The 20,690-nt window shown below is 59.6% G+C and overlaps 1 protein-coding gene across 1 annotated transcript; it reads left to right on the top strand.

The window, feature by feature from the left end:
* Nucleotides 1–2,574: 2,574 nt before the first annotated feature.
* On the top strand, nt 2,575–19,820 carry MDFI (MyoD family inhibitor). Its single transcript, XM_066203949.1, has 4 exons — nt 2,575–2,924; nt 14,037–14,198; nt 18,375–18,626; nt 19,527–19,820. The coding sequence occupies exons 1-4, from the start codon at nt 2,855–2,857 to the stop codon at nt 19,781–19,783; spliced, it is 741 nt and encodes a 246-aa protein (XP_066060046.1). The 5' UTR covers nt 2,575–2,854; the 3' UTR covers nt 19,784–19,820.
* The last annotated feature ends 870 nt before the right edge of the window (nt 19,821–20,690 follow it).

Here is a 20,690-nt window from a genome sequence, read left to right as displayed (position 1 = left end):
AAGATCATCGAGTCCAACCCAGGAAATATGGAAACAGTTTGGCTTCTGATTGTGATGGCGTGAATTGTACCACCTGTATTGTCTCACCCTTCCCATGAGACTGAAAATGGAATAAAAGGTTTTAAAACGCCTCACAGTTGTCCCATCTCTAAGTCCAAAAGGGGATAATCCAACACCCCATTACTCTTATTATTTTTAAGGCCGAGCCGTCGGTTTGGGGGAAGAGGGAAGCACATTCCCACCCATCCCTGAGACTAGCAGCACCACCAGCACTCCTGGCTCCTTTCTCCCCCTGGCAGAGCATTCCCTGCTCCACCTTCCACCAGCTCCAGGCAATCTCAGCTGTCCGGGGACCCTCAGGGAGAATCCCCCGGGGCGGCCGAGGCCACACCTGCCCCGGCAGGGCCGGGCCCGCAGGTGGGCGGGCAGGTAAGCAGGGAGGAATGTGCGGCGGCAGCGCTTGGGGCCGGCAGGGGCCCGCTGACTCATGCGCAGCATCAGCGATGCCGGCACCACCCTAACCCTAATCCTAAATTCTAATCCCAACCCTGAGCCCTAACCCTAAACCAGAATCCTAACCCGAAACCTGAACAGTAAACCCTAATGCTAAAATTAACCTTAACCCTAAATTCTAACCCTAAACCTTAATCCTAAAACTAACCCTACACCCTAAGGTTAAATCCTAACCCTAAACCCTAACCCTAAACCCGTAACCCACAGCCCTGGCTGCCACCCCAGCTCGGAGCCCTGAGGAACGCTGAGGAGAGCTCCAGAGCCCTGCTGGAGGAGCTGCTCTGGGAGCCCCACAGGGATCAGGCCATGGATAAGGGCATGGAAAAGTTTGGAGAATCCTCATTTGTTCTACGGGACAAAGCTGAGCCCACCCAGGTCGGTGCCCCTGGTGCTGTTCCCGCCAAGTTTCAGGTGCAGAAACCGCCTTAAAAACCCCACGGGGAGGGTAAAAACCCCACGGGGAGGGTAAAAACCCCACGGGGAGGGTAAAATCCCCACTGAGAGGGTAAAACCCACCAGAGCAGGAGGCTGCAGGGACACACCGCTCTGTGTCTGTCAGGCCAGACACAAAAGAGGCCAAACCCACGCCGGGATCAGCTCCCAAAATCTCCAGAAAGAGATTTCCCAGGGGTTTTCCCTCGGGCCTGGCTGAGCGGAGCTGCAGGAGCTCCCGATGGGGCGGATTTGGGAAATCCTCGGGAAGGACAGGATGTCATGGTGCCCATGTTTCACCCTCAGTGACAGCTCTGCCCTCAGGATGGAGTTCCCGGGAAAAGCCCGAGCTCTCAGCCCGCTCCAGTCCCCCTTTGTGCCCCGGGGTGCCTCATCCCCATTCCCGAGCCCCTTGTCCCTCACCCCGCCGGTGACAGCCCAGCGCCGGTGACAGCGGTGGCAGCGGGGCTGTGACACACCCCGGGGGGTGTGAGGAGCCACCAGGGTTGTGCCCCGGCCCCAGCCCCGCTCTGGGAACGCGGAGCCAAAACTCTGGATTACAAAACCCAGCGGCTGCCCAGACTCCCCCGGGGCTGCGGGGCGGTGGCCGAGGGCAGGGCGGGCTGGCGGTGACCCCCGGCCCGGCACAGCGGGGACAATGCGACAGTGACAGCGTGACAACGTGACAGTCCCGGCTCCAGCCTCTCCCTGCAGCCTCTCCCCGCGGTGCTCTGCAGCGCTGGGCTCTCCAACACGTGAAAACACAGGAAAAGGCAGCAGCGGGGTAAAAAACAACCTCGCAAACATCCCACCGGGCCCTCGTGACGCTCGGCGCGGGGACAAACCCTCGTGGGGCCCCGCGGGGACACGGCGCCGGAGCAAACCCTGAACTCGGCATGTGCTGCTGCTGCTGCTGCTGCTCCAGCCTGGATTTCTCAGCGTTCCCGGGGCTGCTGGTGGCGGGGACGACGCTGTCACCTCCGATGCCGGCGGCCCCGGGCACCGCCCCGGGGAGCCCAACCTCATTTTCCAGCTGGGGAAACTGAGGCAGGGAGGGGTGGGCGAGGCAGAGGCGTTCCCTGGGCACGCCGGGGAGTCAGGGACTGAAACTCCCTCTGGGCTCTCCTGCCGGGGGGAAAGCGGACAGGCTGGAGCATCCACCCGGGGGACTCCAACACCCACCCAGCGGCTCCAACACCAAACCAGGGGCTCCAACACCCACCCAAGGGGTCCAACAGCCACTCGAGGGTTCCAACACCCATTTGAGGGGCTCCAACACCCACCCTGGGGGGTCCAAACACCCACCCAAGGGGTCCAACACCCACTCGGGGGGCTCCAAACACCCACCCGGGGGTCCCACACCCACCCGGGGCCCCCAGCACAGCTCAGCCCCGTGTCTCCCCCCGCAGTTTTCCTTAGGGGGACCGAGCCCCGCGCCGGGAGCGCAGCGAAGCTGTGAAATCCCAAATCCGAGGCCGGCCCCGGGAGCCACCTCCGCCTGCCCCGCGCCTCTCCCCTCTCCCGGCGCCGCTCCAGCCTCCAGCAGAAGCTCCCGGAGCGCTGCGGACGCGGGTTTGGCCGCGTGTTTGCGCTCCCGGCCTCGTGGTGGTTTTTTTAAATTTGATTTTTTTTCTCTCTCTCTTTTTTTTTTTTTTTTTACTTTTATTTTTGGAAGGAATTGGGAAAGAAAAAACCCCGAAGCCCGGCCCAGAGGCAGCCCCGCGCCCCGGCCGGCCCCCATCGCCGGGGCCGGGGGATGCGGGGCGGGCGCGGGGGCGGGCGCGGAGCCCCGCGGGGCCCCAGGTGAGCGCGGCGGGACGGGCCCCGCACCGAGACCGGACTGAGACCGGACCGAGCCTCGCACCGAGCCGGGACCGAGCCCCGCACCGAGCCCGCACGTCCCGCAGCGATGTCCCGGCCCGGCAGCCCCCGGCCGAGCCGCCCGGAGCAGCCCCGGGCCGAGCCGGTCCCGCCGCCAGGTACGGGGGGTGCTGGCCCGGGGGCGACACGGAGGGGACAAAGGGGGGCGCGGGGTGGGGGACGCGGGGGGAGCGTGGGGGGGCGCGGCTGGGGGGGGAATCAGTGTGTGTGCATGAGTAGGGGGCGGCTCTGTGCTCACGGGGAAGGTTTTGGGATCCCCGAGAAGGTTTTGGGATCCCGGGGAAGGTTTTGGGATCCCAGGAAAAGCTGTGGGATCCCGGAGAAGGCTGTGGGATCGCGGGTAGGGTGTGTGCACGAGTGGGGGGTGTGTGCAGGGCTCGCGGGGCAGCGACTCAGGGATGAATAAATAAACGTTTGTGCGGGGCTGGGGGGCTCTGCAGGGTTTGGGGTGCGTTTGTGGGGGATCGGTTCAAAGTTTGGGGGTGCGGGGGTGCATGGCTGGCGAGTGTGCACGGGAAGGGGAAGGAGGGGAGTGAGTGCACGGCTGGGGGCTGTGTGGGGGGAGCAGGGGGAGTGTGGCTGGGGAGGGGGTGCAGGCAGGTTTGGGGGGGAACGTACGGCTGAGCGCTTGTGTGAGTGTTTGTGCAGGGCTGTGAACATCTGAGCGTGTGTTTGTGCAGGGCTGTGAACATCTGAGCGTGTGTTTGTGCCCCTGGTAGTGTTTGTGTGAGTTTGAATGTGATTGTGTGTGATTGTGAACATGTGAGTGTGTTTGTAGGATTGTGAAGACCTGAGCGTGTGTTGGTGCCCCTGGCAGTGTTTGTGTATGTTTGAGTGTGATTGTGAACATCTGAGTGTGGGTTTGTGTGTGATTCTAAACATCTGAGCGTGTGTTGGTGCCCATCACAGTGTTTGTGCAGGATTGTGAACACCTGAGTGTGTGTTGGTGCCCCTGGCAGTGTTTGGGTGTGTTTGAACATCTGAGGGTGTGTTTGAACATCTGAGTGTGTGTTTGTGGTTAATTGTGAATATTTGAGTGTGTGTTGGTGCCCCTGGCAGTGTTTGTGTGACTTTGAGTGTGATTGTGAACATCTGAGCATGTGTTGGTGCCCCTGGCAGTGTTTGTGCAGGATTGTGAACACCTGAACATGTGTTTGTGCCCCTGACAGTGTTTGTGTATCCTTGTGCAGGATTGTGAACATCTGAATGTGTGTTTGTGTGTGACTGTGAGCCTCTGAGTGTGTGTTTGTGGGTGATCGTGAACATTTGAGCCTGCACCGGTGCCCCGGCCGTGTTTTCCTGTGTCTGTGTTTGTGTGTGAGCTCAGCAGCTGCCGGGAGCCCGCCGGGATTTCACATCCCAAACTCTCCGGCAGTTTCTGTCTCCGGGCCAAGCCCAGGGAGCAGCCGGGGGTTGGGAGTTAAACCCCCCCGAGGGATGGGGGTGAGGGGCTTGGGGGGCTGCTCTGGGTGGGATCAGGCCGTGGAAAAGCGCATAGAAAAAAATGGAGAATCCTCATTTTATCCACGGGGCAGAGCTGAGACCCCCAGAGCCCCTCTGGGTCGGTGGCCCCTGGTGCTGTCCCCGCCAAGCTTCAGGTGCAGAAACCGCCTTAAAAACCCCACGGGGAGGGTAAAAACCCCACTGAGAGACTAAAACCCACCAGAGCAGGAGGCTGCAGGGACACACCGCGCTGTGTCTGTCAGGCCAGACACAAAAGGGGCCAAACCCACGCCGGGATCAGCTCCCAAAATCTCCCCAAAGCGGCGGCCGGGCGGAGCGGAGCCGCGGGAGCTGCGGGCACGGCGACGCTCGGGATCCGGCGCAGCTGGAGCGGCCCCGTGTTGGCTTTGGCCCGCGCCACGGCCGGCCCGGGGTTTGCAGAATGCATCCTCTTGTTCTCTTCCCCCCGCTCTTCCAGCTGGATGCCGCCGGCTCCGCTTCCCGGCCGAGCTCCGCTCCAAACTCGGCCCCAAACAGTCCCGGGGCCCAGGCAGCTGCAGGGGGCTGATTTCCCGGCATTTCCTTCCTTTTCCAGGTGGGAAATGGTGAGCTGGGAACGCAAAGAGCTTTTTGCAAAGGGCTCGTTCGTCGTCCCCATCCCGGCTAGGAGGAGTGCTGAGCACAGCTCCTGCACCAGCAGCTGGGGGGGTGGATTTTTAAATGTAGCTTAAAAAGCTGTTAAATTCTTTGGGGGAAATGGTTTTGGGGCTTTTCCACCTGCCCTGTGGCTGCAGGGGAGCTGTGGGTGGGTACAGAGGGGTTCAGCTCCCTGATGTGCTGCTGGCCTGAGCTGGGGCCTGGCTGAGGTGTCTGGGGACATCCACCAGTGCCCAGGTCGGTGTTCCCATCTCAAGGGGCATCTGTGAGTCCCAGTTTGGTGTGTCCCTGTTGGGGACCCTGTTGTCCCTGTTCCCATATTTGAGGGGCATTTCTGAGTGTCCAGTTCAGTGTTTCCATGTCTGAGGTGCGTCTGTGAGTCCCAGTTTGGTGTGTCTCTGTTGGGGACCCTGTTGTCCCTGTTCCCTGTTGGAGGGGCATCCATGAGTGCCCAATTCGGTGTTTCCATGTTGGAGGGGCATCCATCAGTGCCCAGTTTGGTTTTCCCATTTCAGAGGGGCATCTGTGAGTCCCAGTTTGGTGTTCCCTAATTTAAGGGGCATCTGTGAGTGCCCAATCCAGTGTCTCCATGTTTGAGGGACATCTGTGAGTGCCCAGTTCGGTTTTCGCATGTTTAAGGGGCATCTGTCAATGCCCAGTTTGGTGTGTCCCAGCCGGGGACCCTGTTGTCCCTGTTCCCTGTTGGATGGGCATCCGTGAGTGCCCAGTTTGGTGTTCCCATGTTCGAGGGGCAGATCAGTGCCCAGCTCCATGTTCCCACATTGGAGGGGTCTCACCTCCACCCCAAACCATCCCAACCCTCACCTCCTCTTCCTCAGCTCCTCCAGAGGGTGACCCACAGCGTGAACCCGACCAGAGCAGGACAATTTCTCCTCCCTCACCCTCCTCCTGTGCAGCGTGGGGAGGGCCAGGGGCTCTCCCTAATTCCCACCTCTCCAGGCTCCAGAGCCTCACTTCCATCCCTGCCCCTCCTCGGGGGGAGCAGCTCGGTGCTGCCCCATCCCAAATCCTCTCTCCCTCCTCTCCTTCCTCCCTCTCCAGATGATTTTGGGACAAAAATCCTGACGAGGGACAGGCGGCCGGGCCCCCCCATCTGTCCCTGTGACATTCGGGTGCAGAGCCCTGCTGGCCGGGCCCGGGGCCAGCGGCTCTGTCACGCAGGGCTGAGCCTGGGAATTCTCTCCCCGTTCCCTTCCCCGAGTTTTCCAAAGCCGGGATTGGCTCCTTCAGATCCACCCAGGCCGGGGAATGAACGGGGAAACTGAGGCTGGTTTGGGCCAGCTCACCGTGGGCTGGGCAGCTCAGGTGGGGTTTGCTGCTCTTGGGAAAATTAATCCACAAACAATCCAGAGGTTTGTGTCCAAAAAGAAGACTGAGGAGTCCTTTGACTTTATTCCAATAAAGGGAGAGGCCATGGGGCATTTCCCCTGGGGTCTCTCCAATTTTTGGAGGATGCACCCTCCTTTTTATCCCAATTTCCCGGCTGCATTTCCCTCTCTCTTTCCCCACTGGCTGAGGCGCTTGAGTTACAGACTTCCCCGAGTGCCCAATACCTAAAATTCCCCTTTCATGTATAACCCCCCTTTTAATTTCTAATTCTTCTGGACTTTATGGGTTTTCCCCATTCTTTCTTTCATCTTTCAATATCCAATTCCATTTCCCAGCAAAGCTACAGTTTTTCAGTGAAGGCAAATATCTTCTTTTCCATCCATCAGTCGGCGGAATCCTTCTCATTGTTCCTTTTACCTCTCAGTGCTGATTTTATCTACCAGCACACCCAGAGTTTGTTTGTAAAGACAAATCTGTCATTCCTCTCTCACTGCTGTTTCCCTGATGGACACGGACGTTTTGTTTTTTGTTTTGTTTTGTTTTGTTTTTTTTCCCGGAATTTTGTCCCCTGGCACCTCTGGGTGCCACCACAGCTGGTCCCACCCATCGGGGACGGGGACATGGCAAACCGAGGCCCCGAAATAGCCACAGGTAGTTTGCAGAGAGAACAGGCCTCTGGCTGCCCCGGTAATTATTTTTTTTCAGAGGAATTAGCAGAAAACAGGAGGGAAAAAACAAGTTGTTTTTGCTTGGTGAGATGATCCTTCACTGAGGGGGAACAGCAGAAAGCAGGAGAAGCTCCTTCCTCCTCCTCCTCCTCCTCCTCCTCCTCTGTGTGAAGATGATGGAGACAAATCCATCTCCAGAAGCAAAACCCCCTCGGGTTTTTTGGCTCATTCCCTTTTTTCCCTTCCCAGCGGGACATTTGCCACCCTCCTGCCCCTCTCCGTGTCCCCAATCCCCGCCTCTGTCCCGGCTCGGAGTTTGGGACTCAACATTTTTCCTTAATTCTTTCTGCCTGTTCCCGAGGATTTTGCCCCGAGGTGTAAGAGGAGGCGGGGAAGAAGCAAAAAAAAGCTGTTGCGTGCTCAGCCCCAAACACACGAAACATTCAGACCCGAAATAGCCCCGGGGGCCTGCACGAGGTGCCCCAAGCCGGGAATTCTCAGCAGGAATCGGGGCCACCCCACTCAGGAACCCTTTACTGGGACTCTCCTGCTCTGGGATAAAGAAAAACCCCATCCAACAATCAAAATAAACTGGTTTTTTTCTTGTCTCAGCACTGATTTAAATGCAGGATCTCAGAGTTGCCCGCAGCCATCCTCAAAGTGCAAAGAACCCCTCCCAAAAAAAAAAAAAAAATTTAAAAGCCCTGAAAGCACCAAAACTGTTTTATTTTACCCCACAGAAAGACTTTCTTGCAGCATTTCTGTTTGTCTTTCCAAGTTTTTTCTTGTCAGCTCCTGAAAACGCTTCGCTCGTGATTGTTCTTTGAACAACAGCGAAACTCAGAAAAAGAAAAGAAACCCAAGAGGAAAAAAAAAAAATTTAAAAAAAGAGGCAGATTTCTGGCTTTTTTCAAAGTTTCTGGGTTTGAGCAAAACAAAGCCAGGCCTCAGGGCCGTGTCGCCCCTGCTCCCGCTCCAGCTCCTGATTGAATTTCCTTGGAAAGCGCCTGCCTGGGAGCTGCAGAAACCCAAACCCTCCTCGGGGCGTTTGCTGCAGTTCTGGTGATTTTTTTTCCCAGAATTTTCCGTGCCTGGAGTTCTCCCCCCCTCCTGTGGGACGGGCACCAAAATCCCTTCCCGTGTCCCAGTTTTTGGGATCTGTGCACGGGAGAAGCCCCGTCCTACAGAGCAGCGCTGAGAAGTTTTTTTTGGGGGGGAGTATTTCTTTGGGGAAAATCCCATTTTCGTGCCTCAGTTTCCCCCACCACCCAAAGCAGGTTTTATAAGGAAAAATCCCTGGAGCTCAGGGAAGGTGTGATGGGCCCTGGTTTCAATCTCTGCTGGGATGAAAGGGGCTGGCGAAAATGCAAATTATTATCCTGGTTAATAACGGTGCCCGGCAGCTCCCGTTGATCCTCTCCTCAATTAACTTTTTTTTTTTTTTTTAAGGACTTATGTCGGGAAGACACAAATATTCCCTGGCAGGACCCGTGCTGGTTTAACCCCCAAGGTTACCCAATTACCAGCCTGGCTTTTGGGGCCTTAATTACTCCCTCCATAATTTCTCCCTGGTCTGTAATTCCCAGAATCTCCTTGGATCTGATGGGCCTTCGTTGCTTTCCAGGCTTTCTGGGATAATTGCTTTTCCTTGAGGACACCCAGGATTTCCTCCTGTGTCCTTCCTCCGTGCCCTGAGTTCCCAGATTTTCCATATTTTGGGGAGTTATCCTGCCCCGGGTGCTGCTCAAACTCAAATTCAATCCCAGGCTGGGTGTTTTCCCTGTTGTTTCCCTCCATTCCCAGTCCCCACAGCGTGTTCGGGATGTCTTTTGTTGGTTTTGGGATGAGGAAAGGAACCTGGACCTTCCCAGCTTTGTGTCCTGGGTAGTTTTGTTGTCCCTGTTTTCCAGCCCGGGATTAAAGATCCCTTCTTCCCTTGCAGCTCCACATTGGAATGGTGCCTCAATACCTATAAAATGTAAATATATTTACTTTAAATCGATCCTTGCTGCTCAAGGAATAATTCCTCCCAAACTGCTGCAATGTCAGAGGTGCTCCCTGCAGGGAATTTATGTTTTATCTTCCCTGAAACCCCTTGCAGGAGCAATTCCTCCATGAATTTGGTTTGGTAGGAGCTGGTTGGAGCCACGAGGATCTCGGAGGGATGGGATTTGCAGGGACACCGACCCGGAGTCGGGGTTTTGTCACCGAGGTCAAACTCCCAGCAGGGATGGACTGGATGGACGCTGGTCCTGGCCTGTCTGTCCCCAAAATTCCTCTCTCCCTTCCCACCCAAACTCTATAAATAACAAATAACAACAACTCCCAGCCTGCTGAGCTGTTTGGGGTTTCTGTGGGTTTGTGTTTTTTTGCTTTTTGTGCATTTAGGAAGTCGCTTCTCACAGGAACCAAACCACTTTGTTTTTCCTGCTGCATTCCTCGTTGTCCCAGAACCGTTTATCCAAAGCTTTGCCCAGGTGAGCAGAGAGCGGTTTTCCAGGTGGGAAGCAAAGCTGTGCTGGCTCTGTCCTGGCCATGCTTTGGGCATTTCTCCTTCCCTTCCTTTCCCTTCCCACCCTCCTTTTCCTTTCCCCGCTATCCCAGAAGGTGAGAGCGCCTCGGTGCATTAATTTCAGACTGACTGTAAATAAGGTGTTGGGATTTTACCCAGCCGAGCAAACTTCCAAACCAGGATTTTGCTTCTCTCTGCTCCTGCCTGGCTCCTGGGACGGGAAGGATTTGCTCCTCTTTCAGTGCCGTCTCTTCTGCGCTGGAAACCTGGAATATCCCTGAAATATCCCCTGGAACAGACTAGGCAGGCACCTGGAAAACCAGGAGAGATCTCAGGCTTGTTTTATCTGCGTGAAAAACAGAGAAGAGAGCTCCCAGGATGAACAGAGCCAAGCTGCTGGGTGGCTGTCCACGGCCAGGCCTCCATCCAGCATTTCCTGCTCCCTGCCCAGCCATTCCCAAGGGATTAAAGGCGGGGGAAGGGGCTCTCCTGAGTGTCCCCACGCTGGCAGGGGTTGCACCCCTTGGCATTGGTCCCCAAGAGCTCAGATGTGGACCCAGATGTGGATCCAGATGTGCTCAGACCCCGTTCCCCCTCCCTTTGGGTCAACACCAAACATCTGCCAGCCCAAGGGACGGGATTTGTTTCCACGTTCCCCGATCCAGCCTTCTCTCGGTGGGAGAAGTTTTCCTTCCCTTTCTGTCCCTCCCTGGGACTGGGAATGGGGACGTGCCACCCCGGGGATGTGCCCATCCCTCTCCTGCCACCAGGTTCCCTCCCTCAGAGCCAAAGGCACCGGGATGGAAGAGGGACAGAGAAATGAGCCCCCAGGAGCCGGGTGGATCATCAGCCAGAGCCCAGGAATGCTGAGCAGGAGCCTGGGACACCCTGGGTGGGTTTGACGCCAAACCACAGCTCCAGCTTTGCGTCTTCCCACATCCTCTGAGGGGTCTGGGCACCACGGCCGGCTGGGAGAAAGGAATGCACAGGTTTTTGGGAGCTCCCTCCAGGATGCTGCTGCTCCTGCTGCCTTTTGTTTGTCCAGCTCTTTGGGAACGCTGAGCTCAGCTCTGTCAGGAATTCCAAAGCCTTTTCCCCTCCGATCCTGGTGGCCTCAGGAGCTCCTGCATTCCCCAGGGCCTCCCTGCATTCCCCAGGGATCTTGGTGCTCCAGGCTTTGCAGGAATTTTACGGGATCCTCGCTTAGAGCCGCGAATCCTTCCAGCTTCTTTGCATCTTTCCTCTCTCCTCTCCTGTTTTCCCACCCACCCCGATGGACTTTGGAGCTCACCCGTGCCTCCCATGACGGATGGATTTGGACTTTGGGACTGGGGAGAATAATCAGAAAACCGGCTCCATGTGCATGTCCTGGCCTTGGCAGCAGAAAGCGGCTCCACATCTATCACTTTCCCCATCTCTGGTACCTTGGGGCAGTGCTGGGATTTATCGAAGCAGAAATTATAGTTTTTTGAATGCCTCGTTACCTCTGTTCCCAAAAAAACAGAGATCTGAGCCACAGCAGCTCCACATCTCCCTGGTGCTCCTCCTTGGGGAACAGAGGCTCCCAGGCTTTTAGGAGGATTTCCCCTGGCCAGAAAGGGTCTGGGGGTGCAGGAGATTTGGGGAAAATTGAGAGATGTCCCATCCCAAGGGCCGGCTCCCCTTTAGGGTTTTGCCCGGGCTCGTGGTTGGTTTTAAACGTGATGGATTCAGGTCAAGCCTGGTCCTGTCTGGGGGCAGCTGGGGAGGGAAGGAGCCGGTCCCTGCTCTGCTGGCAGCACGGAGAGGGGAGGAGAAGGGATCCAGGGGGGGTCAGCTGGGAAGGGCACCCCTGGAGCAGGACTGGGGGGATTGAGAGGAGGAGAGGGAGCTGGGAGCTGTGGGATGTGCCGGAGATGGAAGTGTCTGTCCACCCCTCCCTGTGCCGGCAGAGCTGCTGCCTCTTCTTGGGGCATTTTGGGAGGTGCTGCTCCAGCATTGCCCTGAGCATTCCTCTGCACTTCCCAGGAAATTCCCTCTGCATCTCCCAGGACATTCCCTCTGCATTTCCAGGACATTCCTTCTGCACTTCCCTGATCATTCCTCTGCATCTCCCAGGACATTTTCTCTACAGTTCCCTGAGCATTCCTCTGCATTTCCCAGGACATTCCCTCTGCACTTCCCCGTGGATCCCAAGGGGCAGGGAGCTGTGGGGCAGGAGCTGTAGGGTCTGTGCTGAGCCCACGCACCTCCAGCCTCTCCCAGACCCTCCGTGGGGCCCGGCCGTGACCCCGAGGGCAGACAGAGCCCCTTTCCCACCCCATTCCCGGGGGGGAGCCGGGAACGCTCCATCAGCACCGTCCCCTCACTCCCCGTGGCCCTGCAGCGGCCGGGAGGGAAGGATCAGCTCAACCCCAAAGTTCATTCCGGTCTATTTCTGTCCCTCCCCTGTCCAGCTTGTTCCCGGGGGAGTTAATTTAATTGCCACCTTCCTCCCTGCCCGGCTGCGGTTGTGTGCGAGCCCTTGCGCGGGGTAATGACAAGCGCGAGTGGACACGGCGGCGGGGACCAGCCCGGCCTCCATCCCAGCGGGAGCAGCAGCCTGGATCTCCCCGTGGATCCACCCAGCCGGGGCTGCTGCTGTCCCACGGAGCCCCGGAGCGTCCTTGTCCCCAGGAACGGGCACAGAGGGTGTGAGGGATGCTCTGGAGGCAGCACGGAGGGGCAGGGACACGGCTCAGCCCTTCTCCTGCTGCTGCACCTGATTTTCCAGCTCCTTTTCCCCTCCATCACTGACCTGCAGGGAAGGGGATCTGTGCATGGGAGAAGCCACAACTGCAGAGAGTGTGAGCAGCAGCACCGAGAAGGTTTTTTTGGGGAATATTTCTTTGGGGAAAATCCCATTTTCATGCCTCAGTTTCCCCACCAACCAAAGCAGATTTTTAAGGAGAAAACCCTGGAGCTCAGCGAAGGTGTGATGGGTGATGTGGCTGCTCTGGGCAGCCCTGGGGTTGTTTTTTTTTTTAAGCCCTGAGCACGATTAAGCCCTGAGCAGTTTTTTTAAGCCCTGAACACAGTCTGGGCATCTCAGGACAGAAACCAGAGCTCTGATTCCTTCCCAGGGACTCTGTGGGAGCTTCACCCTCTGTGCCCTGCCCTGGACACCTCTGGCTCCTCTCAGAGCTCCTCATCCCTCAGGATTTCACGTCTGGCTTTGGATCAGGGCTGACTGGGGCCAGTCCAGGTTGGGACACGACAGAGGCTGTGGATGCAGCAATGTGAGGATGTTATTCACACCTCTCCGCCCATGGGGAGATGACAGCCTGCTCTCCCCACCTCTCCATTTCGCCCCGGGCTTTCCAGAGGCCTGGGAATGGCTTTTTCTCCCGTCTGGGGCTCACGTGCTCCCACTCCACAGGGATTTGGAGCCAATGCTGCTGTGCGAAATTCAGCTGGAGCTGCTGGTTTTCTCTTGGTTGAGCCCCAAAATCGCCTCACCTGTGAGGGCTGTGAGCAGGGCTCTGGGCTGGGAGGAGTTTTCCTTCCCACAAAACCCCCTGTCTCAGGAGCTCCAGCACCCTGGGGAGGGCAGAGGGGAGAAACTGAGGCACGTGGATGACTTTGGGGGGTGTTGTGGAGCTCCAGACCAGCTGCAGCCCCTCTGCAGCATGTCCAACCTCCTGCTGATCCCGGGGCGCAGCTGGAACCCCCCAAATTCCCTCGTTACGCTCCTTTCAACTATCCATAATTGCCCTCCTCCCTCCTCGGCTCTGGCCGAGGTGTGGGACCCGGTTTTTATCGAGGACAATGAAGTGTCCCCGGTCTCTTTCCCCCCTCCCCTCCCCTCGCTGGCCGCTCGCGGGGCTCCTGTTTCTGCCAGGGCAATTACAACTCTCCGCTCTCCCTCCCTCCCTCCCTCTGCCCAGCCTGTAATTTAGTTTTATATAAAGTGCGCTCCAGCCCCTGTTGTGCAAGACGTTGCTATTCCGGGGGATGGGGCGGCGGGGAGGGGGCTGGGGCAGTGTGGCATCGCCCCGAGTCCCCCCCGGGGACCCCCCGAATTCCCCACGGGGTGCAGCAGCCAGCTCCCCGCAGCGCTGAGGGCGGTCCTGCCTTCTCCTGCCTTTCCCAAGGGGGGTGTTCGGCACCGGCGTTTCTCCCGTGGGGGATAACTCGGCTCCTTTGGGGTTTTTCCTGCCCCATCGAGGGGTCCTGCGGGGGTTCCTGCTGCTCCCGAGCGCGGCAGGATGAGGGAAGGTGGCAGCCGGCTCCCGCAGGGAAGACAGTGGCCCTTTCATGGGAAGGGGGATGAAAAATCCAGCCTTGAGCTGCTGGGTGTAACCAGATCCCTTGGCTTTTCGGAGAAGGAATGTGAGAGCTTTGGGAGGGTTTTTTGGGATGGCGCTGCGGCGGGGTGAGCAGCTGCGGAGTGATGCAGCCCCGGTGCCCGTCCCGGGCGGTCCCAAATCCCCCGTGTGACAGGGATGTGCCCCGGGAATCAGAGCCCCGACAACCTGCGCGGTGCCCGGGCAGTGTCTGGGGCCGGCCTGGGAGTCTGGCTGACCCCGGGGGGCTCAGCTCTAACCCCGTTTCTCTCGCAGAGGTGGCTGAGCCCTCGCTCCCTGCCCCGAGGCCGATCCCAGCTCCTCCCGCCCGCCCCGCGGTGCCGCCGAAGGAGAAACCCCTGGAAGAGGAGAAACCCCCGGCGGTGCTGACGAAAAGCCCCCGGGCCGAGCTCTGCGGCGCTGCCGAAGCTGTGACATGTGAGTTGTTTCCCTCGGTGCCAGCTCCGGACACCCGGAGTGCCCGTGCCCCGGGCTGTGCCACCTCAGCAGCCGCGGGACCCATCCCAAAGCCGGGCAGAGGTGGGAACCCGGCTCCTCCTCGCTTTGTTCCTCCCCACATCAAAGCTCGGAGCGAGCCTGAGTCACCTGGAGAGGCGAAAGTGAAGGGCGGTGTCCGGGCTGGCTGCCCGAGCCCTCGGGGGCGGAGCGGGAGCGGCCGGAGCTGGTTTGGGATGGGTTGGGGTCCTCTGGGTGCCGTGGTGGGGAGAGGGATGAGCCCGCCCGGGAAAGGAGCTGGATGGAGCATCCCCCGAAACGCCAGAGGGGGAGAGGAGACCTACAGAGGGCGTTTGTGTGGGCACAGCCCCGGGATGTCCCTAGAGCCGTGGGTCATTTCCATGGGCACAGCCCTGTGGCACTGCCCTGGGGTATTTCCATGGGCACAGCCCTGGGATGTCCCCGTGGCACAGCCATGGGATATTTCCATGTGCCCAACTCTGGGATGTCACCCTGGCACAGCCCTGGGGTATTTCTGTGGGCACAGCTCTGGGATGTCACCCCGGCACAGCCCCGGGATGTCCCTGTGGCACAGCCATGGGACATTTCCACAGGCCAAACTCTGGGATGTCCTCGTGGCACAGCCCTGGGATATTTCCATGGGCACAGCTCCAGGATATCTCCATGGCACTGCCCTGGGGTATTTCTGTGGGCACAGCCATGGAGGATTTCCATGGGCACAGCCCTGGGATGTCCCCATGGCCCAGCCAGGGATATTTCCATGGTCACAGCCCCCTGGCACAGCCGTGAGTCATTTCCATGGGCACAGCTCTGGTATATTTCCATGGGCACAGCTCTGAGACGTCCCCGTGGCAGAGCCCTGGGGTATTTCCATGGGCACAGCTCTGGGATAATTCTATGGGCACAACTCTGGGATGTTCCCGTGGCCCAACTGTGGGGTATTTCCATGGACACAGCCCCAGGACGTCCCCGTGGCACATCTCTGGGATGCCCCCGTGGCACAGCCGTGGGGTATTCCTGCGGGCACAGCTCTGGGATATCTCCACGGTCACAGCCCCCGGCACAGCCGCGGGCCGGGCGTGCAGCAGCCGCTTGCTGGAGCAAAGGGAGCCGCGTCCCGCGGGGCAGCTCCCGCCTTGGCCAGTCCGGGGCAAGGGTGAGGCCGAGCCTGGCTGGGCCGGGCTGTCGGCACAGAGCTGCTCGTGCTGCGGGCGGGGCCGGGGCCGGGCAGCACCTCCCAAACTCGGCTGCCGGTGGAGAAGCGCCGGGGTGGGGCGGGGTGCGGGCCCGGGGTGCCCTTGCTCCGTTCCCCGGTGCGAGAGGAGCTGGCAGATGTGGGAGGCTCTCCTGGAGATCTCCATCCCTGCCTGGCCCCCAGCCCGGATCCCAGGATTTCACTCCCATTCCCGTTTAGCTGGATGCAGGCGCGCAGCTTCCCCTTCCCGGCGGTGTGGAGGGGATGCAAACTCCCCCGCGGGATGAGGGCGGGTGGGAGCGGGGCTGCCCGAGGGGAGGGGAGGGGAGGGGAGGGGAGAGGAGAGGAGGGCGGAATCCGGGCGCTGCAGCGTGCAGAGCGCACGTTTCCTGAGGCAGAGCCCTCGCTCAGCATCTGGGAGCTGGGCCGGCTGCCCACAGACATTCTGCACGCCTGAGTCACACCGCAGCCGCCGCACGGCCCCCTCCCCAGCCCAGCCCAGCCCCCCGGCCGCCCCCCAAGGGCCCCGGGGCTGGGAGGGACTTGGGCACCCTCCTCCTGGTGCTGGGTGAAGGGATCTTCCCCTCTCCTCGCCAGGAAAGGAGCAGCGTCATCTTTGGTGCCCCCCTCTCCTCACTGCGCTGCTCTTGGGGGGGTCACCATTGGTTTTGGGGGGTTATTCCCCTTTCGGCAGGACCTGGGGACCACATTTAGGCTCTCCCGTGGGGTGGTGGCATTCCCGTGCCAGCGTGGCTCATGCAGGCTCGGGAGGGAGCGGGCAGAGGGGGCTCTGAGCTGCGGGGTCACCTCCTCGCCCACCAGTGCCAGGACCGGCCCCTCCGAGGCTCAGCACTGGTGCTCAAATCCACTTTTCCAGCATTTTGGAGCATTGGGATTGCGGGTTTGGGACTCTGGGGGTTGAGTTTCAGGCAGGAGCAGCAGACCCAGGTGGCCACAATATTCCAAGCCCTGGCAGTGGCCTGGGGAGGGTCCCAGCAGGGGGACCCCGGTGGGGGACAGCCTGAGGGGACCCAGGAGCATCACCTCCTTGGGAAACCCAAAGTAAACACCCAGGAGGGTTTTGGTTATTGAACAGCTGTAGACAGGCAGTTCTCCCCAAAATTCCAGGTTTTCCAGGGCTGATCCCCCCACTCCCACATTTCTGGGGAGCTGGAGGTGCTTCTTCCAGAAGAGCTTTGGCCTCGTGTCTTAAAGGCCATCCTAAAAAATTGGAAGCTGTTTTCCCTAACTTTGAGGGGGGGGATTCCTGGCTGCCTTCGGCCGCCCCTTGCCGGAGCCAGAGCGTGATTTTGATTTACAAACAGTTTAATCTGAGGAATGCAGCGGGCCGGGGAGAGCCAAGTGCATCCTGCTGCAATCCCAGAGAATCCAGCTGCCGTCCGGGGCTGCTGAGCTGCTGCTGGGTCCTTCTTGACTCAGCCCCTGCGGGCTCAGCCCCTCCCTGTCACAGCCCCGGGCACTGCGGTCACCTCGGTGCCACCTCGGTGCACACACGAGGCAGGAGAGGGCACTGGACGGGGAGGTGAACGCTCCATGAGGTTTTTAGGGAGGGGACACAATTCCTGTTTTATCCAAGACCTGTTTTCTGCCTCCCCACTCTCCCATCTCTCGTGCTCTCAGCCCACTCTTCCCGCTCAGCTCGGGTTATTTTAAGTTCCCTTCCCAGCGGGTGTCAAAGACCAAGTTTAACCCAGTTTAACACAGTTTAACTTCCCTGTGCAGCCCAAGCCCAGCTCAGCCTGGTAAAACCAAGCACTGCGACCATCCACTTGTGTCCTTCACCTTCCATCAGTTTTATTTTCACCTCCCACCCGCTTTATTTTCACCTTCCACCTGTTTTATTTTTGCGGATGCAGGACAGAGGCCGCCTGTGTCCCTGCACAGAAAGCAGCTCCCGTTCCCAGGGGCCAAGAGGTGCCTTTGCCCTCGAGCCTCTCCCCTGAATCATCCCTTGTTCACCGCCCTGGGAGAAGAAAAGCAAAGTTTGGCCGAGGCACCGGCAGATTTGATTTGTGGCTTTGCTGAGGAGGATGATGGGTGATGGGTGACGGTTCCTTGTGCTGGTTCCCACAGCACCGGGGGTGAGGGGCAGCGTGGGGACACAGCAGCAAGGGGCTGAGCCTCCCCTCTGGCTCTGGCAGTGTCCTGGCAGGACACGGGGCTGCGGCGGGAGAGGCTGGAGGAGGCACAGACACAGCACTCAGTTATTTTCCTCCTCCTCCTCCTGCAGAGAAGTTCAGCCAGAGGTTGGAGAGACCTTAAGGAAGTGGCTCCTGCAGGGCTGGGGAGAGGAGCAGGCTGGCTCTGCAGTGGTGCCTCATCTCCTCGGGCTTTACAGAGGGCACCGGGGACATCCAGGAGCTCTGCAGCCTCGGGGGCTTCATCCCTCCTTGGCATCTCCCTCCCTGCAGGGAAATCTCCTCCTTCAGCTCCTCTGATGAGTTCCAGCACATCCTTCAGCACAAATCTTCGTTTCTTGGGGTTTCTTCATCCCTTCCTCTCTTTGGAGCCTTTACCTCTTTCCCTCCAGCCACCTTTTCCACACCTCCTGTTCCTTCTCCATCAGCATCACCTCCTGCTCACCCCCTGCCCAGCTGGGGACCCGCTTCCCGTTTTCCTCCGGGGTCTGAGGACATGTTTTTCCAGGCAGAGAGGGCAGGGCTGGGATAACTCTGCTCTCCCCTCCAGGCCAGGACAGGGCTGGGATAATTCTTCTCTCCCCTCCAGGACAGGATGGAATAACTCTCTTCTCTCCCTCCAGGCCAGGCCAGGGGTGGGATAACTCTCTTCTCTCCCTCCAGGCCAGGCCAGGGGTGGGATAACTCTCTTCTCTCCCTCCAGGCCAGGCCAGGGGTGGGATAACTCTCTTCTCTCCCTCCAGGCCAGGCCAGGGGTGGGATAACTCTCTTCTCTCCCTCCAGGCCAGCCCCAGGTGCGGCCCCCGCCGCCCCCCGGGCCCTGCACTCCGCTGCTGCCCAACGGCGCGGGGCGGGGGCCGGAGCCGGGCGGTGCGGCCGGTGGGGCGGGGAACGGGACGTGCCGGGCCGTGCCCGCCGCGCACAAACCGCCCCGAAAGCTGCAGCCGCACCACTCCATCAACAGCCAGGGCAGCAAGAAGAGCAAGGGCAGCTCCAAGTCGCCCTCCTCCCACATCCCCATCGAGGCGCAGGAAGGTATTGGCTGTCCCCTGGGGGGTTTTATCTTCTATTCTTCTCTTAGAGCCGGGATTAATGCTCGCGAGATGCGGTTTTTGTGTTTGGACTCAGACGTTTATTAATTCTTATCTATGTCACAGTCTCACAAGTCCTGAGTTCTAGCTAACAAAGTGAAAAATGGCTCTGTCTAACTCTTTCCAAGGTCTTTTAAGCACTCATTGTCCAATTACGAGATGACACCTAAAGTATTTTTACTTTTAACCCAATAACCAAACACCCATGGCCCACGATGTGGACTTTTTCACCCAGTTACAAAACACCACCCAAACCCATGAAGAAGAAGGTGAAAGGACTCAGCCTCTGCCCTAAATCCCCCATCTCGCCTTATATATATATATTATATAATATATATTATATATTTTATATCTATATATAATATTACTGTATTCTAAACCCTTAAACTCCAAGTTTTCCACCCTGTGATATCACGCACTTCTATCCAAACTCCACACCCACAATCCCAGCGCTGTCACCCAATTTTGGAAGCCTCCTCCAAGGCCTCAGGTCCAATGCAGTGTTTTCTTGGGGGTCAGTGCCTGTGAGCACAGAAAGCCTGAAATTCCCAGTGCCCAGGGTTCCAACAGGGCTCCTCATCCCTTGGGATCTCTTGGGTGGCATCCCCTGAGCCCAGCGGGGCCCTGGACCCTCCTGGCAGCCTTTGTGGGGTGGGGGCTGAGCGGGGCCATCCCCTGTCCTCCAAAATCGGTCACTCTGAGGGCTGGGTGTTGAGGGAGACCCCCGGGGCTGTGGCTGCCTCCCGAGCCCTTTTCCCCTGCCTTCCATGGATCCCTGAGGGAGGATTTCCACCCTCGTGGTGCTCCCCCGGCATCCTCCCCGTGCCGGGCGCTGTCTCCACAGACTGCTGCGTCCACTGCATCCTCTCCTGCCTCTTCTGCGAGTTCCTGACCCTCTGCAACATCGTGCTGGACTGTGCCACCTGCGGCTCCTGCACCTCCGAGGACTCCTGCATCTGCTGCTGCTGCTGCAACTCGGGCGAGTGCGCGGACTGCGACCTGCCCTGCGACATGGACTGCGGCATCATCGACGCCTGCTGCGAGTCCGCCGACTGCCTGGAGATCTGCATGGAGTGCTGCGGGCTCTGCTTCTCCTCCTGAGGGCCCCGCGGGGCCGGGGGAGCCGCGCCGGGACCGCGCCGGGCTCCGGCCAGGCCCTCGGGAAACCTCGCCGAGGAGGAGACGGAATGCCCCGCTGGAATCCTCGTCCTTGGAGCCGGATGCTGCCCGGGGAAGGGTGAACCCGAGGGCCGCGGGGGCTCCGGCAGTGTCCTGTCCTGCTCTACCTCTGCCCGCACGGGGGACAGCGGGAGCCTCCTGCCACCTGAGCCGAGAGCGGGAGCGCCCGTCCCGCGGAGCCACCGCGGAGCCTTGGGGACAGCCCGTCCCACAGAGCCACCACGGAGCCCGGCCTTGGGGACAGCCCGTCCCACAGTGCCACCACGGAGTCTGGCCTTGGGGACAGCCCGTCCCGCGGAGCCATCACGGAGCCTGGCCTTGGGGACAGCCCGTCCCGCAGAGCCACCACGGAGCCTTGGGGACAGCCCGTCCCGGAGAGCCACCACGGAGCCCGGCCTTGGGGACAGCCCATCCCGCAGAGCCACCGCGGAGCCTTGGGGACAGCCCGTCCCACAGTGCCACCACGGAGTCTGGCCTTGGGGACAGCCCGTCCCACAGTGCCACCCCAGGTCCCAGCATTGGGGACAGCCCATCCTGCAGATCCACCCTGGTTCCTGGCCTTGGGGACAGCCCCATCCCGCTGCCACCACCCCAGGACAGCGCTCCGGGTGGGTTACAGGGGGTGGCACGGGGCATCCCCCCTGCAGGGACATCACAAGGCCATCTCCAAGACTGGGTGACTCCGGAGCCTCCAGCCCGCCTGCAGGGCCCCGTGCTGGGGGACACGTCCTGCCAGGCCCCCCCTGCCCTCGGTGCCCAGCCCGGCGGCCAAGTGCAATACCCGCAGCCTGTCCCCTCCCGGGGAGAAGCTTTTCCTGCAGCCCGAGCT

This window comes from Chamaea fasciata, unplaced genomic scaffold (assembly GCF_029207755.1).
Source record: "Chamaea fasciata isolate MVZ Bird 193981 ecotype frontalis unplaced genomic scaffold, bChaFas1.0.hap1 SCAF_25, whole genome shotgun sequence".
NCBI lineage: Eukaryota > Metazoa > Chordata > Aves > Passeriformes > Sylviidae > Chamaea > Chamaea fasciata.
The sequence above is the reverse complement of the archived record's forward strand: the minus strand, read 5'-3'. Positions and strand labels throughout refer to the sequence as shown.